General features: G+C 38.1%; 1 protein-coding gene across 3 annotated transcripts in view; it reads right to left on the reverse strand.

The window, feature by feature from the left end:
• CTNNBL1 (catenin beta like 1) overlaps nucleotides 1–21,434 on the reverse strand; it is a 162,026-nt gene that overhangs the window by 126,012 nt on the left and 14,580 nt on the right. For all 3 annotated transcript variants that reach the window (XM_057701571.1, XM_057701573.1, XM_057701572.1), the window contains 2 exons: nucleotides 8,533–8,721; nucleotides 4,681–4,787 (listed from right to left, as the gene is read on the reverse strand). In XM_057701571.1, the coding sequence (XP_057557554.1) occupies nucleotides 4,681–4,787; nucleotides 8,533–8,721 (296 nt within the window). The remainder of the gene's footprint in view (nucleotides 1–4,680; nucleotides 4,788–8,532; nucleotides 8,722–21,434) is intronic.

Genomic DNA, 21,434 nt, shown 5'->3' on the forward strand with positions numbered 1-21,434 from the left:
ACTCTGTTGAATGGATACAAAAATAAGACCCTTACACATGCTGTCTACAAGAAACCCACTTCAGACCAAGCGACACATTTAGACTGAAAGTAAGGGGATGGAAAAAGACATCCATGCAAATGGAAGTCAAAAGAAAGCCGGAGTAGCAATATCAGACACATTAGACTTTAAAGTAAAGACTATTACAAGAGACAAGGAAGGACACTACATAATGATCAACGGATCAATGGAAAAAGAACATATAATAATTGTAAATATCTATGCACCCAACATAGGAGCACCTCAATACATAAGGCAAATGCTAACAGCCATAAAAGGGGAAATCAACAGTAACACAATAATAGTGGGAGACTTTAACACCCCACTTACATCAATGGACAGATCATCCAAACAGAAAATAAATAAGGACATACAAGCTTTAAATGACACATTAGACCATCTTGACTTAATTGATATTTATAAGATATTCCATCCAAAAAGTACAGAATACACTTTCTTCTCAAGTGCACACGGAACATTCTCCAGGATCACATCTTGGGTCACAAATCAAGCCTCAGTAGATTCAAGAAAACTGAAATCATATCAAGCATTTTCTCTGACCACAATGCCATGAGACTAGATATCAATTACAGGAAAAAAACTAAAAAATACAACCACATGGAGACAAAACAATACGCTATTAAACAACCAAGAAATCACTGAAGAAATCAAAGAGGAAATCACACAATACCTAGAAACAAATGACAATGAAAACACAACAACCCAAAACCTATGGGATGCAACAAAAGCAGTTCTAAGAGGGAAGTTTATAGCAATACAGTCCTACCTTAAGAAACAAGAAAAATATCGAATAAACAACCTAACCTTACACCTAAAACAATTAGGGAAAGAAGAACAAAAAAACCCCAAAGTGAGCAGAAGGAAAGAAATCATAAAGATCAGATCAGAAATAAATGAAAAAGAAAGGAAGGAAACAATAGCAAAGATCAATAAAACTAAAAGCTGGTTCTTTGAGAAGATAAACAAAATTGATAAACCATTAGCTAGACTTATCAGGAAAAACAGGGAGAAGACACTAATCAACAGAATTAGAAATGAAAAAGGAGAAGTAACAACGGACACCGCAGAAATACAAAAGATCATGAGAGACTACTACAAGCAACTATATGCCAATAAATTGGATAACCTGGAAGAAATGGATAAATTCTTAGAAAAATACAATCCTCCAAGACTGAACCAGGAAGAAATAGAAAATATGAACAGACCAATCACAAGTATGGAAATTGAGACTGTGATTAAAAATCTCCCAACAAACAAAAGCCCAGGGCCAGATGGATTCACAGGCGAATTCTATTAAACATTTAGAGAAGAGGTAAAACCTATCCTTCTCAAACTCTTCCAAAATATAGCAGAAGGAGGAACACTCCCAAACTCATTCTACGAGGCCACCATCACCCTGACACCAAAACCAGGCAAAGATGTCACAGAGAAAGAACATTACAGGCCAATATCACTGATGAATATAGATGCAAAAATCCTCAGCAAAATACTAGCTAACAGAATCCAACAGCACATTAAAAAGATCATACACCATGATCAAGTGGGGTTTATCCCTGGAATGCAAGGATTCTTCAACATACGCAAATCAATCAATGTGATACATCATATTAACAAATTGAAGGATAAAAACCATATGATCATCTCAATAGATTCAGAAAAAGCTTTTGACAAAATTCAACATCCATTTATGATAAAAACTTTCCAGAAAATGGGCACAGAAGGAAATTACCTCAAAATAATAAAAGCCATATGTGAGAAACCAAAAGCCAACGTTGTTCTAAATGGTGAAAAACTGAAAGAATTTCCTCTAAGAACAGGAACAAGACAAGGGTGCCCACTCTCACCATTACTATTCAACATAGTTTTGGAAGTTTTAGCCACAGCAATCAGAGAGGAAAATGAAATAAAAGGAATCCAAATTGGAAAAGAAGAGTAAAATTGTCACTCTTTGCAGATGACATGATATTATACATAGAAAACCCTAAAGACTCTACCAGAAAACTGCTAGCACTAATTGATGAATTTAGTAAAGTAGCAGGATATAAAATTAATGTGCAGAAATCTCTTGCATTCCTATACACTAACAACAAAAGAGCATTAAGAAAAATTAAGGAAACTCTCCCATTTACCATTGCAACAGAAGAATAAAATACTTAGGAATAAACCTGCCTAAGGAGGCAAAAGACTGTATGCATAAAACTATAAGACACTGATGAAAGAAATCAAAGATGACACAAACAGATGGAGGGACATACCATGTTCCTGAATTGGAAGAATCAACACTGTGAAAATGACTATCCTACCCAAAGCAATTTACAGATTCAATGCAATCCCAATCAAATTACCAACGGCATTTTTCACAGAACTAGAACAAGAAATCTTACAATTTGTATGGAAATGCAAAAGACCCCGAATAGCCAAAGCAATCTTGAGAAGGAAAGACGGAGTTGGTGGAATTAGGCTTCCTGACTTCAAACTATACTACAAGGCCACAGTGATCAAGACAGTATGGTACTGGCACAAAAATAGAAAGGAAGATCAATGGAACACGATAGAGAACCCAGAGGTAAACCTACACACATATGGGCACTTTATCTTTGACAAAGCAGGCAAGAATATACAATGGAAAAAAGACAGCCTCTTCAATAAGTGGTGCTGAGAAAACTGGACAGCAACATGTCAAAGAATGAAATTAGAACACTTCCTAACACCATACACAAAAATAAACTCAGAATGGATTAAAGACCTACATGTAAGGCCAGACACTATAAAACTCCTCAAGGAAAACATAGGCAGAACACTCTATGACATACACCAAAGCAAGATCCTTTTGGACCCACCTCCTAGAATCATGGAAATAAAATCAAGAATAAACAAATGGGACCTAATGAAACTTAAATGCTTTTGCACAGCAAAAGAAATCATAAACAAGAAGGCAACCCTCAGAATGGGAGAAAGTACTTGCCAATGAAGCAACAGACAAAGGATTAATCTCCAAAATATATAAGCAGCTCATGCAGCTTAATACCAAAAAAGCAAATAACACAATCCACAAATGGACAGAAAACCTAAATAGACATTTCTCCAAAGAAGACATGCAGATGGCCAACAAACACATGAAAAGATGCTCAACATCACTAATCATTAGAGAAATGCAAGTCAAAGCCACAATGAGATATCACCTCACACCAGTCAGAATAGCCATCATCACAAAATCTAGAAACAATAAATGTTGGAGAGGGTGTGGAGAAAAGGGAACTCTCCTGCACTGTTGGTGGGAATGTAAGTTGGTACAGCCACTATGGAAAACAATTTGGAGGGTCCTTAAAAAACTAAAAATGGAACTACCATATGACCCAGTAATCCCACTACTGGGCATATACCCAGAGAAAACCATAATCCAAAAAGAAACATGTACCATAATGTTTATTGCAGCACTATTTACAATAGCCAGGACATGGAAGCAACCTAAATGCCCATCAACAGATGAATGGATAAAGAAGATGTGGCATATATATACAATGGAATATTACTCAGCCATAAAAAGGAATGAAATGGAGCTATATGTAATGAGGTGGATAGACCTAGAGACTCAAACAGAGCGAAGTAAGCCAGAAAGAGAAAAACAAATAGCATATGTGAACTCATATATATGGAATCTAAAAAAATGGTACTGATGAACCCAGAGACAGGGCAAGAATAAAGATGCAGATGTAGAGAACAGACTTGAGGACACAGGGTGGGGGGGGACGGGGCTGAAGGGGAAGCTGGGATGAAGTGAGAGAGTAGCATAGACACAGATACACTACCAACTGTAAAACAGATAGCTAGTGGGAAGTTGCTGTATAACAAAGGGAGATCAACTCGATGATGGATGATGCTTTAGAGGGCCAGGACAGGGAGTGTGGGAGGGAGTCATGGAAGGGAGGGGATATGGGGATATATGTATAAATACAGCTGATTCACTTTGGTGTACCTCAAAAGCTGGTACAAGAGTGTAAAGCAATTATATTCCAATAAAGAGCTTAAAAAAAAAAAAAAAAAAGAGTTACCATAACAGGTCTGATCCTTAGAAGGGCCTAGTCCCAGGCTGGCATCTGGGAACTTGACTTTTGAAACAGTTCCTAAGTGATAAGGTTGCTTTGCCCATCTGGGACACTGAACATCTGCCTTCCTTCTGTTGAGTCTGGAATTTTGGTAGTTGTTGCTGGCAGAGAATGCCATGATCTGGCTTCAATAAATACCCTGGTCTCAGAGTCTCAAATGGGCTTCCCTAACAGAAACACTGCACAAGTGATGATGTATTTCACTGCTGGAAAAAGGAGCATGTCTGTTGACCTTCCCAGTGGGAGGGAGAAAACACAGAAAGCCTGTACAAGAATTTCTCCAAATTGCTTGATGTGTCTTTTCCCCTTGCTGATCCTGGTGTGTATCCTTGAGTACCACTGACTCCAAGTCCTGTGAGTACTTCTAGTGATTTCTCAAACATGTGGGTCATCCTGGGACGCCTGACCCAAATGACAAAAACCAAATCAGATAAAACACAAAAAGAGCAAAACAAAAATAGCAAACCAAACATCTCAGAGGAGAAAGGGCAAAAACAGCAAAACAGAGCCTTACTTCTCTGGATTGTCTGGAAACTTGATCCGCAATTCTTGGTTTTTGTATGATCTTTTCTCAAATGTAAGGATCATTTTCTTCACTGAGCTTTCATCCAGTGGTTCCTCCTGGTGTAAAGAGACAAACGCAACAATTTCAGTCCAAAGGGCTTTCTTATTCACTAATCACTACTTGATTCCCATGGCTCTTATGTGCCATTCTGCCACTCACCTTTCTGGATTAAGTGTACAGTACATATTTTATCTCCCCAATCAGAATGAGGGTTAAGGGTCTACATCACATGCTACTTTGTATCATCACTCTGTTTGTCTCACATCTAGCACAGGAAGTTTAGCTTAAGATGGTAAAGACTCACTCATTCAACAAATATTTCTTGAGCATACTGTATGGCATGGAGTAAGCAACAATATTAAATGAATACTATTTAATATTTCTCTCATCCTCTTCTGTTGTACAGGTAAGGTACCATTTAGAGGTTTAAAAGAACTTGTTCAAGGTAAAACCCTGAGTCAGTGACAGTGGTCCTCAATCTTTTCTGCACACCAGGGGTCAGCAAACTATGGTCCATACATCAAATTCAATTTATAGCCTATTTTTGTACACCCATAAGATAAGAACGGTTGTTAATTAGTAATAGTACTGGCTTTGTGTTTGTTATACATTACTGTATCTAGTCCTTACTAGCTGCTGAGAAGGGAATCAGACGAGTACCTGGAATCCCGATACAACAACAAGAATTTAGTAACCTCGCTCAGAGGAAGCATAAAAAAACTAGAAGACCATACAGAGTTTTCATACTTCATACACTGGAATAATACCAACAAAAGTAAATAAAATGAATTTTTGAAAACAGAATCATTTCCCTCCCAAAAAATGTACACTAAAGTTTCAGAAATGTTTTTTTCCTCAGTTTTATTTACTCCTGTTTAAAGTAACGTGCTGCAGTGCACTCTGCCTCTCTAACACACTCGCAGCTCCTAGCTTCATAGCTCTATAGTCACTGACCATAACTCACACCTAAAAGCAACAAAGACACTGCTATTAAGAGAACCAGAAATAGATCCTTTTGCAAAGCACTGAATCATCTGATAATTTTTAAGTACCCAAAAATGTTAATTATTATGTTATTAAATTTAGATTTTGACATCTTGAGTTTGAAGTGGGAGAGACCTATACATTCATTTTGGGCATGACACATTTCTTAGATTTTATCAATGACTCCTGGACCCTGAGGTACTCTGTTGGACCCCACCCACCCCCCAGTGTCTATAGCTTTAAAGAGAGGTTCTCTGACTTGGTAAAAACTGGAGCCAGGGCCCTGGCTCAGGCAGGACTCAGAGCTTAGCCTCACTATTTACTACCCACATGGCAACATTACTTTGCCAAATATAATCTTCAAACCCTCACCAAGTCTAATTGATTCTACTTCATAAGTGAATTCATCCACTTAACATTTAGAATAAAGTCCCAAATCCTTCACATGACCTATATAAGGAAGGTCTGGCAGGATTTGGCCCAGTAATCTCTCCAATCCCAAACCCCTGTTGGTGGCCCATGTCTACTTTTTCACTGTTGACTCTCCAGTGCCCATGAGAGGGCCTGGCACACAGCAGGCACCCAATGAAGATCTGGTGAAGGAAGGAAGGAACTCAGGGAGAGAGGGGAAAACTATTACCTATATCTTTCAAGGTCACAGAGATGACCTAAAGACATGAGGTACACAAAATTGTTTTACAAACTGTACAACATTCCATTAATGTAAGCTGTTATGGTAACTATTAGCACAACTGTTAACGTACCTAACTTATCACTGGAATTTAACTAAAATTATTTAAATTTCTAGGAAATGGTTAAATCACTTTCAAGCAACCTCAATACCTACGGCTTTTCTTTCCCTTGGCTAACATCCTGCCTACTCTGTAGAAAAAAAAAACAAACCAAAACTTTATTACTGTTAATAATACACCTCTCATAGGATTCCCAAAGCCTTAGCCTCTCCTGGGTTTGGCCTTCCCTCCTTTAATTTCTCTCCAACACTGGAGGAAAACTGAATTATCAGTCTTAGTCATCAGCCACAGCAGTATTGCCAATAGCTCAACGTCAGAAACCAGAGGGAGATTTCAGAAAGATGAATGCTGGTGATGTAGCACAAAAAGGACAATAATATTTTACAAGTTCACGTGACTTTACAGGGGCAAACATCACTTGTTTTTCATCAAATGGGACTTTGGTGGCAGAGAGAAAATAACTCCTGGACTTGTAGCCTTCCATGTGTCATTTTTACAAAGCGATCTCTTTTTCCCTGTCCCTTAACAGAAGGGCTGGTCCCACGTTGCATTTCTGTCTCCCAGGCTAGAAACCACTTACCCATGACAGCTACTATCCTAATCCTCCAGTACCAGCCTTGCCCGACACGGGAATTATACCTGCCAATTAACTGCTGCTGCAGGGCTAACAGATTGAGCAGAAGCTAGCGAGGAGGGAGGGAAAGAGGGAGGATGTGCTACACACACTGTTTGTCTAAGGCTGGCAGGGCTGCTGCCCTCAGAGAGGAAATTCAGGACTGTCTCCCACCACAGATTTCCAAAGTGTCACCATCTTTTAGGGGCAGACCCCCAAATTACCACAGGTACAAATCCTAATGAGGAGAGAGTTACTGTCATAACACCACAGACCTTTTTGGAATATGAATCAATTTTTTTCTTCTCAGATTCACACTCCAGCTTCATTTTTTAAATCCAAACTTAGCATCATGTCTTTGAGGGAACCAAAAACAGCTGGCTCTTAAGAATCTATTTCCATAATTCACATTGAACAAAATGCCAGAGTGAAATAACATAAAAGTTAACACTTAAGGATTTAAAAAGACACAAAAGGTAAGGTCATTTTATTTTTAATCACTGATATTTTACCTCTGTTCTTTTCAGCTTCATTCATTTATTCACCCAATAAATATTTGTTAAGGGCCTACACCAAGAGCTAGGCATTGCTCTGAAAGCTAGAGATATAGCTGTGAACAAAACAGAGCTGGTCCTGTTTGCAACAGAGGTTGGGAAGAGGACAACAAATGACTAAAATAACAAATAGTTATTTCAGATAATAATGAGTGCTGTGAAGACAGTATACATAATAAAATAAGACAGTAAGAGAATGATTTGCAGGGCTACCTCAGAGATAGGAACGACTTTCTCTGAGGAGGAAACATCTGAATTGAGACCTGAATGAGAAGAAACCAGTCATGTAAAGCATCAGGAAAGAACATGCCAGCAGAGGGCACAGAAGTAAAAAGGTTCAGAGACAGGAGTGAGTGCAAAAGCCCTAAGGTACCTTGAGGAACAGCAAATAGAAAGTATCTATTTGGGTATCTCTTTCCCTTAGCTCCTCCTTTGATTTCTTCAACCTTGTTGCTTTACTAAATAAGGCAATTTCAACTGCCTGGAAAGCCCTTCTTCCACTTTTTTCATAAAATTCTACTCCTCTTTCAAAGATTATTGACTGTACTTAAAAATGAGTGCCCTCTATGTGTCCTCAGTATTGGCTAGGAAACCTCCCTGACCCTCCTCACTCCATACCAATTGCCCCACAGTTCAGTGCTTGGGCCTCGATTATAACATATAACCCAGAATAATTTAAAAACTCTATCTGTAATGTACTTTACAGTTTGCAAAATGCTTTCCCAACTCCATTATTCCACTTATCTTTCATGTCAACACTGAAATAAGTATTCTTAACCCCATTTTCCAGATTAGGCTGGGAAGCTCAGAGAAATTAAGCATTTGGCCCCAAATTATACTCTACTGATACTATGTCAGGGCCATGCATGTCAGTTCCAAGCCATCTCTGCCACCTTACCTCTTCCTCCTCCTCCTCACCCTCTCTGTCAATAATCTGAAGCAGCCGTTTTTTGTCATCATCTGCTTCTTCTACCACAGTCATTTCCTCCTCCCGATAGCGGCCACGCTCTCGAGTACCAGCTTGTCTCCGACGCATCTTCAGCTCTTCCTCTTCATCATCCCGGGGACGTTTTGTGCCCCTGTTGGGCTAAAAAAGAGAAGAAAGAAACACAGAATTTTAGAGCTGGAAAATATGGAGAAGGGCAATACACCAAACATTCTAAAAGCTTTCAAGAATTCCCTGACTGAAAAGCACCATAGCATACAATTTTTCCCATAAAATGAAGTAAAGCTCTAAGTGGTTATTTTTCAGGCCCTTAATGATTCTATAAAAACATGATTACAGTCGCCTACAAGGTAGCTGGCTTTTATTTGTTACAGAACTTTTTCAGTATGCAAAGTTTAGCACTTCACAAAAGTTCCTACATATACAGAAATCACAGGGAACAAAGCCACTTTGAGAAGGGAACACTGGGTTAAGCTCAATTTACTAGTTAGGATTCAATCCCCAACACCAATCGCTCAGCACGTGGTTTTAATTCAGGTCTAAAAAAGATTACAGTCACTCACAAGTAGTTCAAACAGAGAATATTACATGTATAACTTCCAAGGGTCTACAATGCTCTAAATTCCTACTTTACAGAAGAGTAGAGTAAGGCCCAGAGGTAAAGTATTATCCAAAGGTCACAAAACCAGGAGCAGCATTGAAAACAGAATTGGCACTTCCTGACTCCTAGTTCAGGGCTTTTCCCACCACACTGTTAGGGCCTCATTCTGCCTCTGACAGTGTACTCCATGGAGGAGTTGCTTGCCATTCAACTGGAATAAAACAGAGCACTACTGAAACTGGCCTCAGAGCTGAGGAAAAAGAGCACTGCACTAGACATCAAACAGCCCAATATCTCCATTCAGCTCGGATTACTACTATGCAACTTTGGGTACATCATTTAATCTCTCTTAGGCTTACTTTCCTCATCTGCAAGTGGAGATTATAACTCTTTTCTCCCTGTGAACTTCAAAAAAGATGTTCTAGTATGTACTTTTAACCATTTTTTCAGCTTTTTTGAGATATAACTGACATAACATTGTGCACGTTTAAGATGCACAACATGATGATTTGATTCACATATATGTTGTGAAATGATACCACAATAAGGTTAGTTAACACCTCTATCACCTCACATAACTACCTTTTTCCCCCACCCCTGATGGTGAGAACATTTAAGATTTTAGCAACTTTCGAGTATAAGTTACAGTATTATTAACTATAGTCACTCTGCTATACATTATATCCCCAGAACTTATTTACCTTATAACTGGAAGTTTTTACCAAATGGTTGCAAACTGTAGTGAAAGAGCTCTATAACAGTACTAAACAAATATATAAAATTACTACTATGAGTTAATTAATCCAAAGGATTCTGTCTTCCCCAACACAAAATATTTGTGTTAGGTTCTTCAATGAGCTTTTCTTTATGTTATAATAACTGCACACACTAACAGTGTGCTAGATGCAATGTGGTAGGTTACTATCAAAGTGAAGAAAATGCTATATTCACTGCCAGCCTGCTAAGTTGTTTGGTGATAACAGACAAATTTCTATTTTACATGTTACACATCTCACCTTGTGACTTATAACCCACACTGTTACTGAATTTCCACACCCCAGTGGTGCAAAGTCATTCCCCTCTATATTCATGTAGCCTGCTGGTTCCACATACCAGGTGCTTCAGTAAGTCTAAGCATATGACATTGCTTAGAAAACTCACATTAGACAATTTGGTTTGTGGGGTACCACCTGCTATTTTTCACTCTGTTCCTGAGTCTCCCTGGGATAGATTATAATTTCATATGATCATACTCTATTTCCATAAATATAAAAATTACAAAAATCTGTTGTCATCATTACTAGTCTACACTTTAAAAAAAGAAGAAAAAGAAAAAGAAGGAAATCAACCTGCCAGTAACCACAGAGTATACGAAAAAAAAAGGTAGTGGTTTCCATGTGAGGAGAAGGAGGTAGCTTGTTCCTAAAGGAGGGCAGGCTTCAAACTGGAAATCTGTAGCTCCCCAGCAGGTAAGGAACTTCAGCCCCCTGGGAGCACTAATTCTTTCAGGCTCATAAAACAAGCCCTGCTGCTTTCTGATTAGCGAGCGCCTACTGCAGCAGCCGAGTTAAAGCATGAGCGCCATAGTTCTCCATGGAGAGGAGGTTTCCAGATTGTTTATCTCAGGGCAGAGAGAAACGGCAGTGGACCACAGTTAAAAGGAGAAAGCTAAATACTGCCACAGTTAAGAAATGAAAAGACAAACGAAACAAAAAACAAAAAAATACTGGCAACGTCTCTTTTGAACACATCTTCCAATGCACTTCCGTAAAACAAACATTTCAGAGGCTGGGAAGGAGTTTCATTTTTACCACTAATAATTTCCACTAAAATAGCACTTTCCTCCTACAGAACTTAAAGCACTCCTTTTACTCTTCACCACATCTCTGGGGATGAGAAGTAGTTAACAGTTCTATTTTATAAGCAGGGAGACAGGATGCCTGAGATCCTTTAATAAACTCTTGCAAAGACAGTCTGATGCCTTCTAAAAGTTGAAACTGATCTCTGGGAAGTTTGCCAATTTCCATGATTCCAGGACCCTAACTGAGACAGATCTGAGGGATCTTCAGGCAAGAACATATACCCACCATAAATATAAATCTTACAAGACCTTAGCCAAGTTAAAATAATATTTGCTAAACCATTCATTTAACAAATAATTTAGCAAAGAATTCCAAGGCTTGAAGGATCCTCAAGTAATCAGCCTGGCCTAGTAACAGTCCCAGGCTTCCATAAGGGTAACGTCTAAAGGGAGGACACAGGGATAGACAGGGCTAGAATGGATTCTTGAGACAATAGCTTTGCTAATCTTTAGGAAGAGTCTGTCTAAGCACATTCCTAAGAGAGCAATCTTTAGGTTTATCCACTGTATCTGCAATTTCCTTCCCCTTCACACAGGGCATTCAGATTTAGCTCTTCTTATGGAGGACAACTCTGCAGCAGAGCACAGCAGAACCCATTGAGATGCTTTCACATGGCTCCTTCACCAACATATCAGCTCCTGCCTCCCTCTCCAACAGATGGATAAGCCTCCCAAAGGCCCTGATATATTTTATTTCAGCATTTTTCTCTCCCAAGGCAAAATTTTAAGAACTTCTGTTCTTTACTTCTCAACTCTCAATTCTCTTTTTCAGATACTAACCCTCCAAATAGAGGCGTTCCTTTCATTTCTGAAATCTGACCATTCTGAGTAACAAAGGTTAAAATTCATTTCTTTAATGAATATACACTAAGTGCCAACTATATATAAGGCACTGTGCTGGGGACTGGGGACACATGTAAATAAGACAAACACTGCTTTGCTATCAAGGGGCTTAACAACCTAGGACACAGCAGTCCAATCAAAATATAATGCAAGCCATAGATGTAATTTAAAATTTTTTAGTGGCCAAATTTTAAAAAGTAAAAAAAAAAAAAAAGATGAAATTAATTTCAATAATATATTTTATTTAATTCAATATATCTAAAATATTACCATTTCAACATGTAATCAATATAAAAAATTACTAATGAGGTATTTTGCTTTTTTTTTAAAATACTAAGCCTTTGGAATTTGGTAAACGTATTTTACACTCGTGGTGTATCTCAACACAGGCCTAGCCCCATCTCATGAGCCCAACAGCCATATGCAGCTAGTGGCTACCATACTAGACATCCCAGGTCTAGAGAATTTTCATCTGAGGGGTTTCTGTTCCCTGATCACGTCAAAATGAAATTGGATTTCTGGCAACACTGAAAGAAATATGGATTCAAATAAAGCTGAAGTCCTATTTGTGAGAGATTCCCATTAAAATCTGTGAAGCTAACAACATCCTGACCCAGAAATAAACTTCTGGATTATATTTACCAACATTCACCACTGAGAGAGTGATCAGTTATATAAAACAAAACAAGAATACGTAAGTGGGGAAGAACCTAGGAGCTGTCAAACTGATTTCACCACAGAAGAGACAAAGGACTCTGGATCCAGAAAGGGAACATAACACTCACAGCCTGTAAGAGAGAGGCCAACAGCTCAGGCCTGAGCTCTCCTTGTCTTACACAACCAATCCCAAGAGGATTAAGCCATTTTTACCAGTCACCTTTGGAGATTAATTTGTTTTGGTATCTGAAAGGTGTCTGGAATCCCTCAAGATGAAGGAATGACAAAAGAAACTGTTCTTAATAAAGTCATTCCTCTGCTTCTGCTGCCCACAGCAGAAAAATGATTAACTCTTAACTTCTGATGTACTAGAACATCAGCCTTTAAGGACTTTTACAATCTTCTACATTCCCTGCCTTACTCCCAATAGTTGGTGAGCGGAATAAATGGTCACTAAGCATTTGCCACCATCCAACCACACAGCTGGTACACTTTGTAGGATACACAGAAGATTCCCACTTCCTCAAAGTTTATAGGAACATCCAAGAACATATGTGTGTGTGTATGTGTATACAAATACATATATTTATATATGTATATGTATATATGTATACATATATATATAAACTATGTCTTTACTTTCTAAAAATTTTGAAGCCTTGTGTGTGTTTGTGTGTATATGATGGATGATATATGTACCCATCCCCCTAGAAACAGAAATCAAGACATCTCCATCAAAGCTTTGAAAGAATTAAAAAATTAAGCAACCTGCCTAAAATACTCCCTGCATAACCAGACAATATCCAACCTAAGCTTTAGGTTTCATCCCCCCCCCCCCCCCCCCCCGCCAATCTCTCTCTCCTTCTCTCTCTCTTTTTAATTAAAAAGCAGTGAGAAGCTGTAGCTATAATGAGGGGCTGTGGGAAAATGCAGTTATATTGGGCTCAAAGTAATGTACCATAGGAAGAGGCTACATCACCAGAACGAATCCTAAATTAAAACTCCACTATGAAACCAACTCCATTTCCTCTGAGCATGCAATCTATATTATCGCATTTTTGGTCTGTCTCGACCTCAACTAGACTTAGGGTGGGGGAAGAAAGGGGATGTCTATAATAAGTAATAATGGTATAATTATGATAAATTATGAAAACACACAGTGTAATTATTAATGTGAAAAGCACATTTGTACTAGGATATAACAATGTGGATGTGTATTGTGGGGGGAACATCTAAATATAGCTCAGTATCCCAAGTTACCTGGCTAAGAAATCGAGTAATTTTCATAAAATGTACTTTCATGTTAATGGAAGAAAAAATATGTTCAATTTTATTAAGGAAATGGAAAAATTCAAAGGAAATCTTCTATTAACTTTATAATAAACCAGGAATTCTTTGCCTAGCACCAAGAAGGTCACATATCTTCAGAAAAAGGCCTTCCAATGGGGGGCATAAAGTGCTGTTTCCTAAAAAGCAAACAATGGGAAAGACTCAGAAATTTGAGCTGAAAGAGAAAATCTAGTTTACCCTTCTCTTTACAGAAATAGGGAAATCTGAGTTGGGTGGGTTTAAGCACCTTGTCTGTGGTAGGCAATAATATCAGGCTTCTAATTCCCAATACAGTTCATCTCCTCTTTTGCCTAGCCATTTCTAACCTGTGTGCAATGGTGATATCCTGTTTGGAGAATGAATTTTAGAGTCAGATTTTCCTAAATTCAAATCCTGGTGCCTCTATTTAGCAGCCCTGGAAAGTAACTTACCCATTCCAGGCTTGAGTTTTCTCAATCTATAAACTAGGAACAACAACCACTTTCACACAGACATTATATATATATAAACTGCTGATCACAGTTTAGCCCACAGAAGACAACACATGTATCTCTCTTGGATACACCTGACTCAGAATCAAAGAACCTCAAGGTTGGAAAGGGTGTTGACCATTAATAGGTTTTAAAATGAGGATCCCATTTTTAATGTCAAGATATTTGACAGACCCCACCCCTACCCGCATTTTTTAGTATCCAATGATTGAGAAAATACACAATGACAAAAAACAAATACATTTCTATGTATTTGGTAATATTTTTCATTGAATTTGTGTTTTTAACTCCCACATTTATGAGAAAGAGAGAGAAGAGAAGAACAGAGCAGACAGAGAGAAACAGAAAAAGAGAGATAGATTAATTCTGAGAGAGATTTTGAGAGATTGAGAGTCATTCTACAGAAAATGCTTGTGTACATCTGGATTCAAAACCTCTTACAAGAACTCTGAATCACTGGAGACTATGCAGACGTTAGGAACCCTGGATCTAACTCAATTATCTTTCTGAAGTTTGAAAACTCTTTAAAACATTTCTGCTAGGCACAGGTTGGGGCTTTCCTAGCACTTCTGGTGACCAGACACTTAACCTCCTCCCTAAATTGCACCCCCTCCATCTCTGGATCACTTAGAGAGTTCATTCAATTAAGAAAACATCTTTCAACTTACAATTTTCTTCCCTGATCCATAATCTTTCTCCTTAAAGCAATATAAAATAGGTTTCATCTCACTCTCACTTTAAAAAAAAAATCTTTAGATTATTTTAAGACAGTAATTCTATTTCATTCTTCCTCTTTCGCAGCCTTTCCTTTTTCCAGAATAAACACTTTCGATATGAGAGGGGAAGAATGTATGCAACACAGTTAAAGGAGGTATATACATAATTAAATTCCTTCCTACCTTTATTTTGGGATTTCACCATTTTAAAGCTTTCTGATACCTCTTCAGATGATTAGACATGTGGAATGTCACAAACCCAAGCTTGTGGACGGACTGCTCTAACCAATTCGAAGTGCTCAGAAATCATCTGCTGTTAGCCTCGCCTGATTACATTTTGTCAGAATAAAAAGGAGTTTTCAACCATTCATTTTTACCAGATGGTAGTGAGTGGCCTGACCCAGAAGTTACAGATGAGCTGCAGTAATGAGTTTTCCCTTGCCTTTGCTGGCTGCACATTCACTGGTGACATTTTACAACTAGGGCTTCTGGCTCAATCAATATTTGCAGGCATGAAACCTGCCAAAGTTAACATCAGGGCTCCCTTGCAAATTTGCTTAAGGCACCAGAACTGAAAAAGCTCTCAATATCTAATGCTGCAACTATCATCAGCCAAAGTTCATAATTAGGGATCAGAGTCATCAGAGACAGGAAATTCTACCCACTCAAAGGGTTGTTGTGATGATTAAAACATCTTACAAAGGGGCTTTGTATAAACTATAGAGTGCTATTTATATCAATGTAAGAGATTATCATATTATATTTTTAAGAAATGTCTGAGTGGCAATTCCAGATATTCATATATAATTATATATCATGCCTTTGCAAGAAGCATGGCAACATACCACCTTTTTTTTTCTGGAAGAAAAACCAGGCACCAAAAACTCCTCAAAATTTCAAAGCGAAGTCATTGCAAATATTAAACAGAACCTCATGTACTTAAGTCCCAATTTAAAGAATTATAGGTACTAAGAGCACAGTAATTACTGGAGAATGTGGGCTTTACCAATGTCCACAAAGGGGGCGGGGGGGGGGGGAATCAATGTATCAAAAAGTAATATCACCAAAGATCTCACTTATGATCTGTAATCTGATTGGTTGACAGGTAACATGGATGCGATTTATGATTTAAGTCACTAGCCATAAAGACTCTACTTAATCAATTTTTCCTACCAAAAACATTCTTATTCCTTGCTAAAGCCTGAATATATATTCGTCTCGCTTCCAAAGCGTGTGTAGATTTCTTTTTTGGAAGTACAAACTATTCTTTAGCGTTCATGATTTACTTTGACACCTTCTCTGATTAATTCTGCAGCTGCATCAGAAAACTGAATGTAGATTTGGTTTCTTTATTTATCAAGCCTAACAGAGGCAGATACTCGTAAAATCATTGTACGGTAAACTACCTCCATTTTAACAGACATTATGAATGTTTTGTCAGCTACACCAGAACCATGATCATTCATTCTTTCATTCAGGAAGTGTTTACTGAGCTAATAGAACCTGAGCATCACTCTACTAGGTCCTGGAGGTTTTATTAGACACCAAACCAAGAACAACAGCAACAGAACTGTACTGATCTAAAAGAAGCAACATAGTACAATGCAAAGAGCAGTAGACCAATAATCTGGAAAGCATGGGCACTAGGGAATCACTTAAGTCGCATGACCCTAGATAAGTCATTTGACTTACCAGCACTACATTTATAAAAATGCCCTGCCTTGCTCTGCCACCTCACAGGACTGTCTTTAGTAAGATAAGGGAGAATAAGATTAAATAAAATAAAGATACAGCACTTTAAAGAAAACAGAGCCTAGGATTCAATTTCTTTTAATGACAGCTAACTGCAAAGTCCGATATATACAACAGACTTCTGGAATTACTTAAGATAAGCTTTTGACAAGGAATATAATCACAATTATGATTTCAAAAGAAAAAATATGGAGTAGCCCATAAGCATGTAAAAGGACCCAATCTCATTAGAAATCAGGGAAATGCACATAAAAACCATGAGATATCATCAGATTAGCAAAAATAAAAAAAATTAAAATCTGGCAATATCAGGTGTTGGTGAGGATATGGAGAAACAAACTAAAACATGCTAATAGGACAGTAAATGAGTACAGAGCTAATTGATGATACCTAATAACACTGAAGATGCATATATTCTACGACTATCCCAGCAATTCTACTCCTAGGTATACACATTAGAGAAATTCTCAGACATATGCACAAGGACATATTCAAAGAATGGTCACTGGAGCATATTTGTAATAAGAAAAAATAAAATTTCAATGATCACTGGATGCATACATAAGCAGTAATCATTAAAAAAAATGCCTGGGAATAATAATTACCAAATTCAGGACAGCGCTTGCTTCTAGATTGCATCTACGAAGGGTAATAAAGAAATTGGATTAAGGATGGCTACGTGATGAAATGGGATTAGGGAAGGGTACACAGGATACTTCAGCTGTATTGTAATATTTTATTTCTTAAAAAAGATCTGAAATAAACTTGGTGAAATGGTATGGTTATGCACACACCTGGGGGCGGGAAAGAAGGGAGACCACTAGAAGCTAACAGGGAACCATGCAGAACAAGTCATGTCCAACTAGTTGTAACCCCTTGATATTGTCACCGCTGATTAATGTTAAGGGTTTACAATACCTACAGAGTATCTTTATCTCAACAAGATCTTTCACAAAGTCATTCAAGTGGGCAGACAGAAAAATGTGGGTGAATGGTAGTAAAGAGAGGTAGATGCATAATAGGTTGAACCAAAAGAGTATGAGCAGTATAAAGTTCTTTGTTTAAATTCAAAATAGCAAATACATAAAATCCCTGCCAGGGGAAATACGACTTAAAAATAATTCATTCAGGAAAGAGCTGACGGTTTTAGTAAATGTGATTTTCAACAGGATGGCCAACTTTAATTTTTTAGAAATCTAATGCATATTAAGGGTGCATAACATTAAAAGCATAACATCTAATTTGGCTACAGTTCTGTAGCACTGAGTTGGCTACCACACTTTAAAAGAGGCATTACAATCTCAATAATGCATAAGCAGGATAGTAAAGGGTCTATCCTGTACAAGATAGTACCTTGCCATAGAAAAAAACCAATAAGGGAATGAGAGAAGAACTGGGGAGGGACCCAAGAGTCACCTTAAGTTATTCAAATGATGCCTTGGAATGAAATAAACACGTATAGTGCTACCATGAAGAGCAGACCACCTTCCTTCCCCCTTTTATTCCAGCTAGAGAAATCCTACTCAGCCTTGAACTCCAGCTCAAAGGTCACCTTCTCTAGGATTCATCCAAATGCTCCAGTAAGACCCCTGAGCTTCTTCATCAGTGTATCATACCATACCTCTACCGGCACATAACATATGCATTAATAAATCTCCATCTCCTCTTGTAAATTGTATGCTAGGTCCTCAAGGGTAGGTGCCCTGAGATCTGACCCTTGCTGCTAACACCTCAGTACCCAACGGTGCCCAGCTCATAGCGGGTACTTAAACCATGTTGCTAAATCAATGAGAGACAAGGGAAGAGGACAGCTAAACCAATGATCTACCCAAGAATCATAATTTACTATTAGCAGATGTATACAGTGTATGCTTATTCTCAGAATTCCTTGGATCATTAGATAACAGCAACCAGGCAGAATTCATCTGTTCTGTATCTACGTATTTAATCATTTTATGCCACCCTGGGCTATACAGCTTAGTAAATTTTCTAATGGTGGCACCAAGTGACATTCAGAGGGTAAGAATAGTAAAACAGATTCAGACAGAGAGTATCTGTACAACCTCATAATTTACAGATGAATAAAGTAAGACTCATGGAAGTGACAAGACTTGAGCTTGAAGCCATAAAGCTGGGTCTGGAATCTAGCTCTCACTTTACAACAGCACTATACACAACCCCCCAATCCGCTTTCCTTAGTCACAACTTCAGAAACTATCATCTAAAAGCATAATTTGCATCATCTCTCCCTGCTGCCATCATCATTCAACTAACACTAAAAGCCCTCCTGCCACTTTTCTGCCCATGCCGTTAGCCAGGAAAGCTCTCTTCTGTAGTTGCTCCTTGCCTGTTTGGAAGCTCATGGACCAGAAGCACTTACTGTCATCTGTCTATACGGAGATTTCAGTAAAGCTCCCTCCCCTAGATCATCTGGGGAACCTACACTGAACCCAGGGGGTACTTACCTTGAACACCAGTCCACTTTGAATCTTTAAACATTAAATAACAAATTAATTTGGCAAAGCTATTTTAAATTAAACCATTTAGAAATTTCTAAAGACTCAGACACAAGAAATTCACTTTATTATTTAAATATCTAACACAAAGGTTAGATATTTTATAAGTATGTCACAGAGGCTAGGGGAGGTGGAGCATGCATTCAGCAACCAGCAGACCCACGCGACGGCTTTGCAAGTTACATGCCACACCTGTTACATGTAATCATGATGGCAGAGAAGTCACCAGCCAGTGGACTATTGCCTCTAGCAATGGACAAATCCATTAAGACTAAAGTGGGAAAGGAAATCTTTAATTACTTTTTCTATAAGTTGCCTCTGAGGTCATCCCCAAGACTCAAAACTGCATTCCTCTTTCAAACACAAGCAGTGGTTGGGGGTGGGGCGGGGGGGGGAGAGTATACTAGCAGGAAGACAGATAGGAAAGAAAAAAGTGAAGATGTTTTGAGAAAATGGGAAGGGCAAGAATATTCAGAGCATACCGAATGTTCTGGGACTCAATGAGTGAGAACCAGATCATAAGTGAGAAACGAGTTATGTTATTTACAAAATCTAGGTCTTTTACAGTTGCTTATTAATTCCTTAAGGGTTCCAACATGGTTTTGATCTTCACAGCCTATGACATCAGCTATTACCATTATTTCTTTTAAAGCTTAAAACATCCACATAAGTCTGTTACACAATAGCTGCCACATTTACTTCAAGGAAGACAGAACTCACATGAAACTTTACCCTGAGTATCTTGTTAAAAAAAGAGTATTTTTCAACATTATGGATAACACTTTAAAGTCTGAAAATGTAGCACAATTTTACAACATACTATCCAGCACTGGAGTGCCGATTTAGCTCTCTCTCCCAGCTTGAATGAAGTATCTAGTGTTATGGCCTCAATACATGCCTGTTGATAAGTCCATCAAAAACAATGAACAGAGATGGCGTCATGTCTTTTTTTGTCTAAGATGCACTTTATTTTCCTCAACTCAAAGGTTTTACTATTTCTAGAAGCTTTATAAACCACTAGAGTTAGCAAAATACCTCCATTCCCAATAAAGACAAGGATGGTAAATGAGCTATTCTTAGAGTTAGAAATATTTCCTCCACCCAGAAAACAGAAGGAATCCTGAGCACCCGGCCACGTGGAATAAGATCAAAAGGAATTCTTTTGTGGCCTGGATGAATCCTCCTGCCCACCTACAAAATTCCCCCTATAGGCTCTATCTTCCCCCAACTCAGGAAGACTATAAAATTGACTTCAAAGTGATGTTAAACTAATAACTGTTCACTTCAAGAACATTTTAGGATATTCAATTTCCTAGTAATAGCATCTAGTAGACCAGATGAGGCAAAACGCATACCTTGCTGGGCGGGAAGAAACTCTCCCAAGGGTTAAGATAATTAAATAAGTGTTTTATATGGAAAAAAATTAAACAGTAGAATAAAATAATTGTTTTGAACCATCTCTCTCCTTTTTAAAGTTTTCTTTGAAGCTTGGTAGGCTTTTGGCATTAAAAGAAAAAACTTAAGAACTGACTGCCTTTAAAAAAAAAGAAGTTACCTTAAAATAATGCAAAGATATCATTACATGTTATAATAGCTTTACTTTTTTATGAAGGAAAGCAAAGTGAATTTTCATAAGCCAGTTTCCGCTGTGGGTGAATCTCTAGCTGGTTACAACCAACTCAGAGAGAGCCATAAAGGCAAACTAGCCATTAGCTGTCAATTTAGAATGACTCCAGAAAGCCAGCCCCAGAGCTACACTGATATCTTTTCAACAACCTCTTCATCTTGTTTATAACACCTGTGTTAAAGCAGCCTGACATCAATCCTACTCACTTGTCTCAGATTGAAATTACTTAGAAACTTGAGAATCCCAGTAAACATATCAAAAAACAGAGGAACACTGGCTGAAAAACCCTGCACACAAGGGAATTCAGCCACCTCTTTTAAAGAAAGCTGCATAAGTAAGCCAGGACGGGCCTCAATAGGCAAAGTCAGTATCAATCTTACAAAGAGCTTCTCAGGAGGCACTGAGGTCAGAGGATTGCAGGATTTAAAGAAACCATAAAGAATTCCTCCTAGAGCTTCCTC

This window comes from Hippopotamus amphibius, chromosome 12 (assembly GCF_030028045.1).
Source record: "Hippopotamus amphibius kiboko isolate mHipAmp2 chromosome 12, mHipAmp2.hap2, whole genome shotgun sequence".
Classification (NCBI taxonomy): domain Eukaryota; kingdom Metazoa; phylum Chordata; class Mammalia; order Artiodactyla; family Hippopotamidae; genus Hippopotamus; species Hippopotamus amphibius.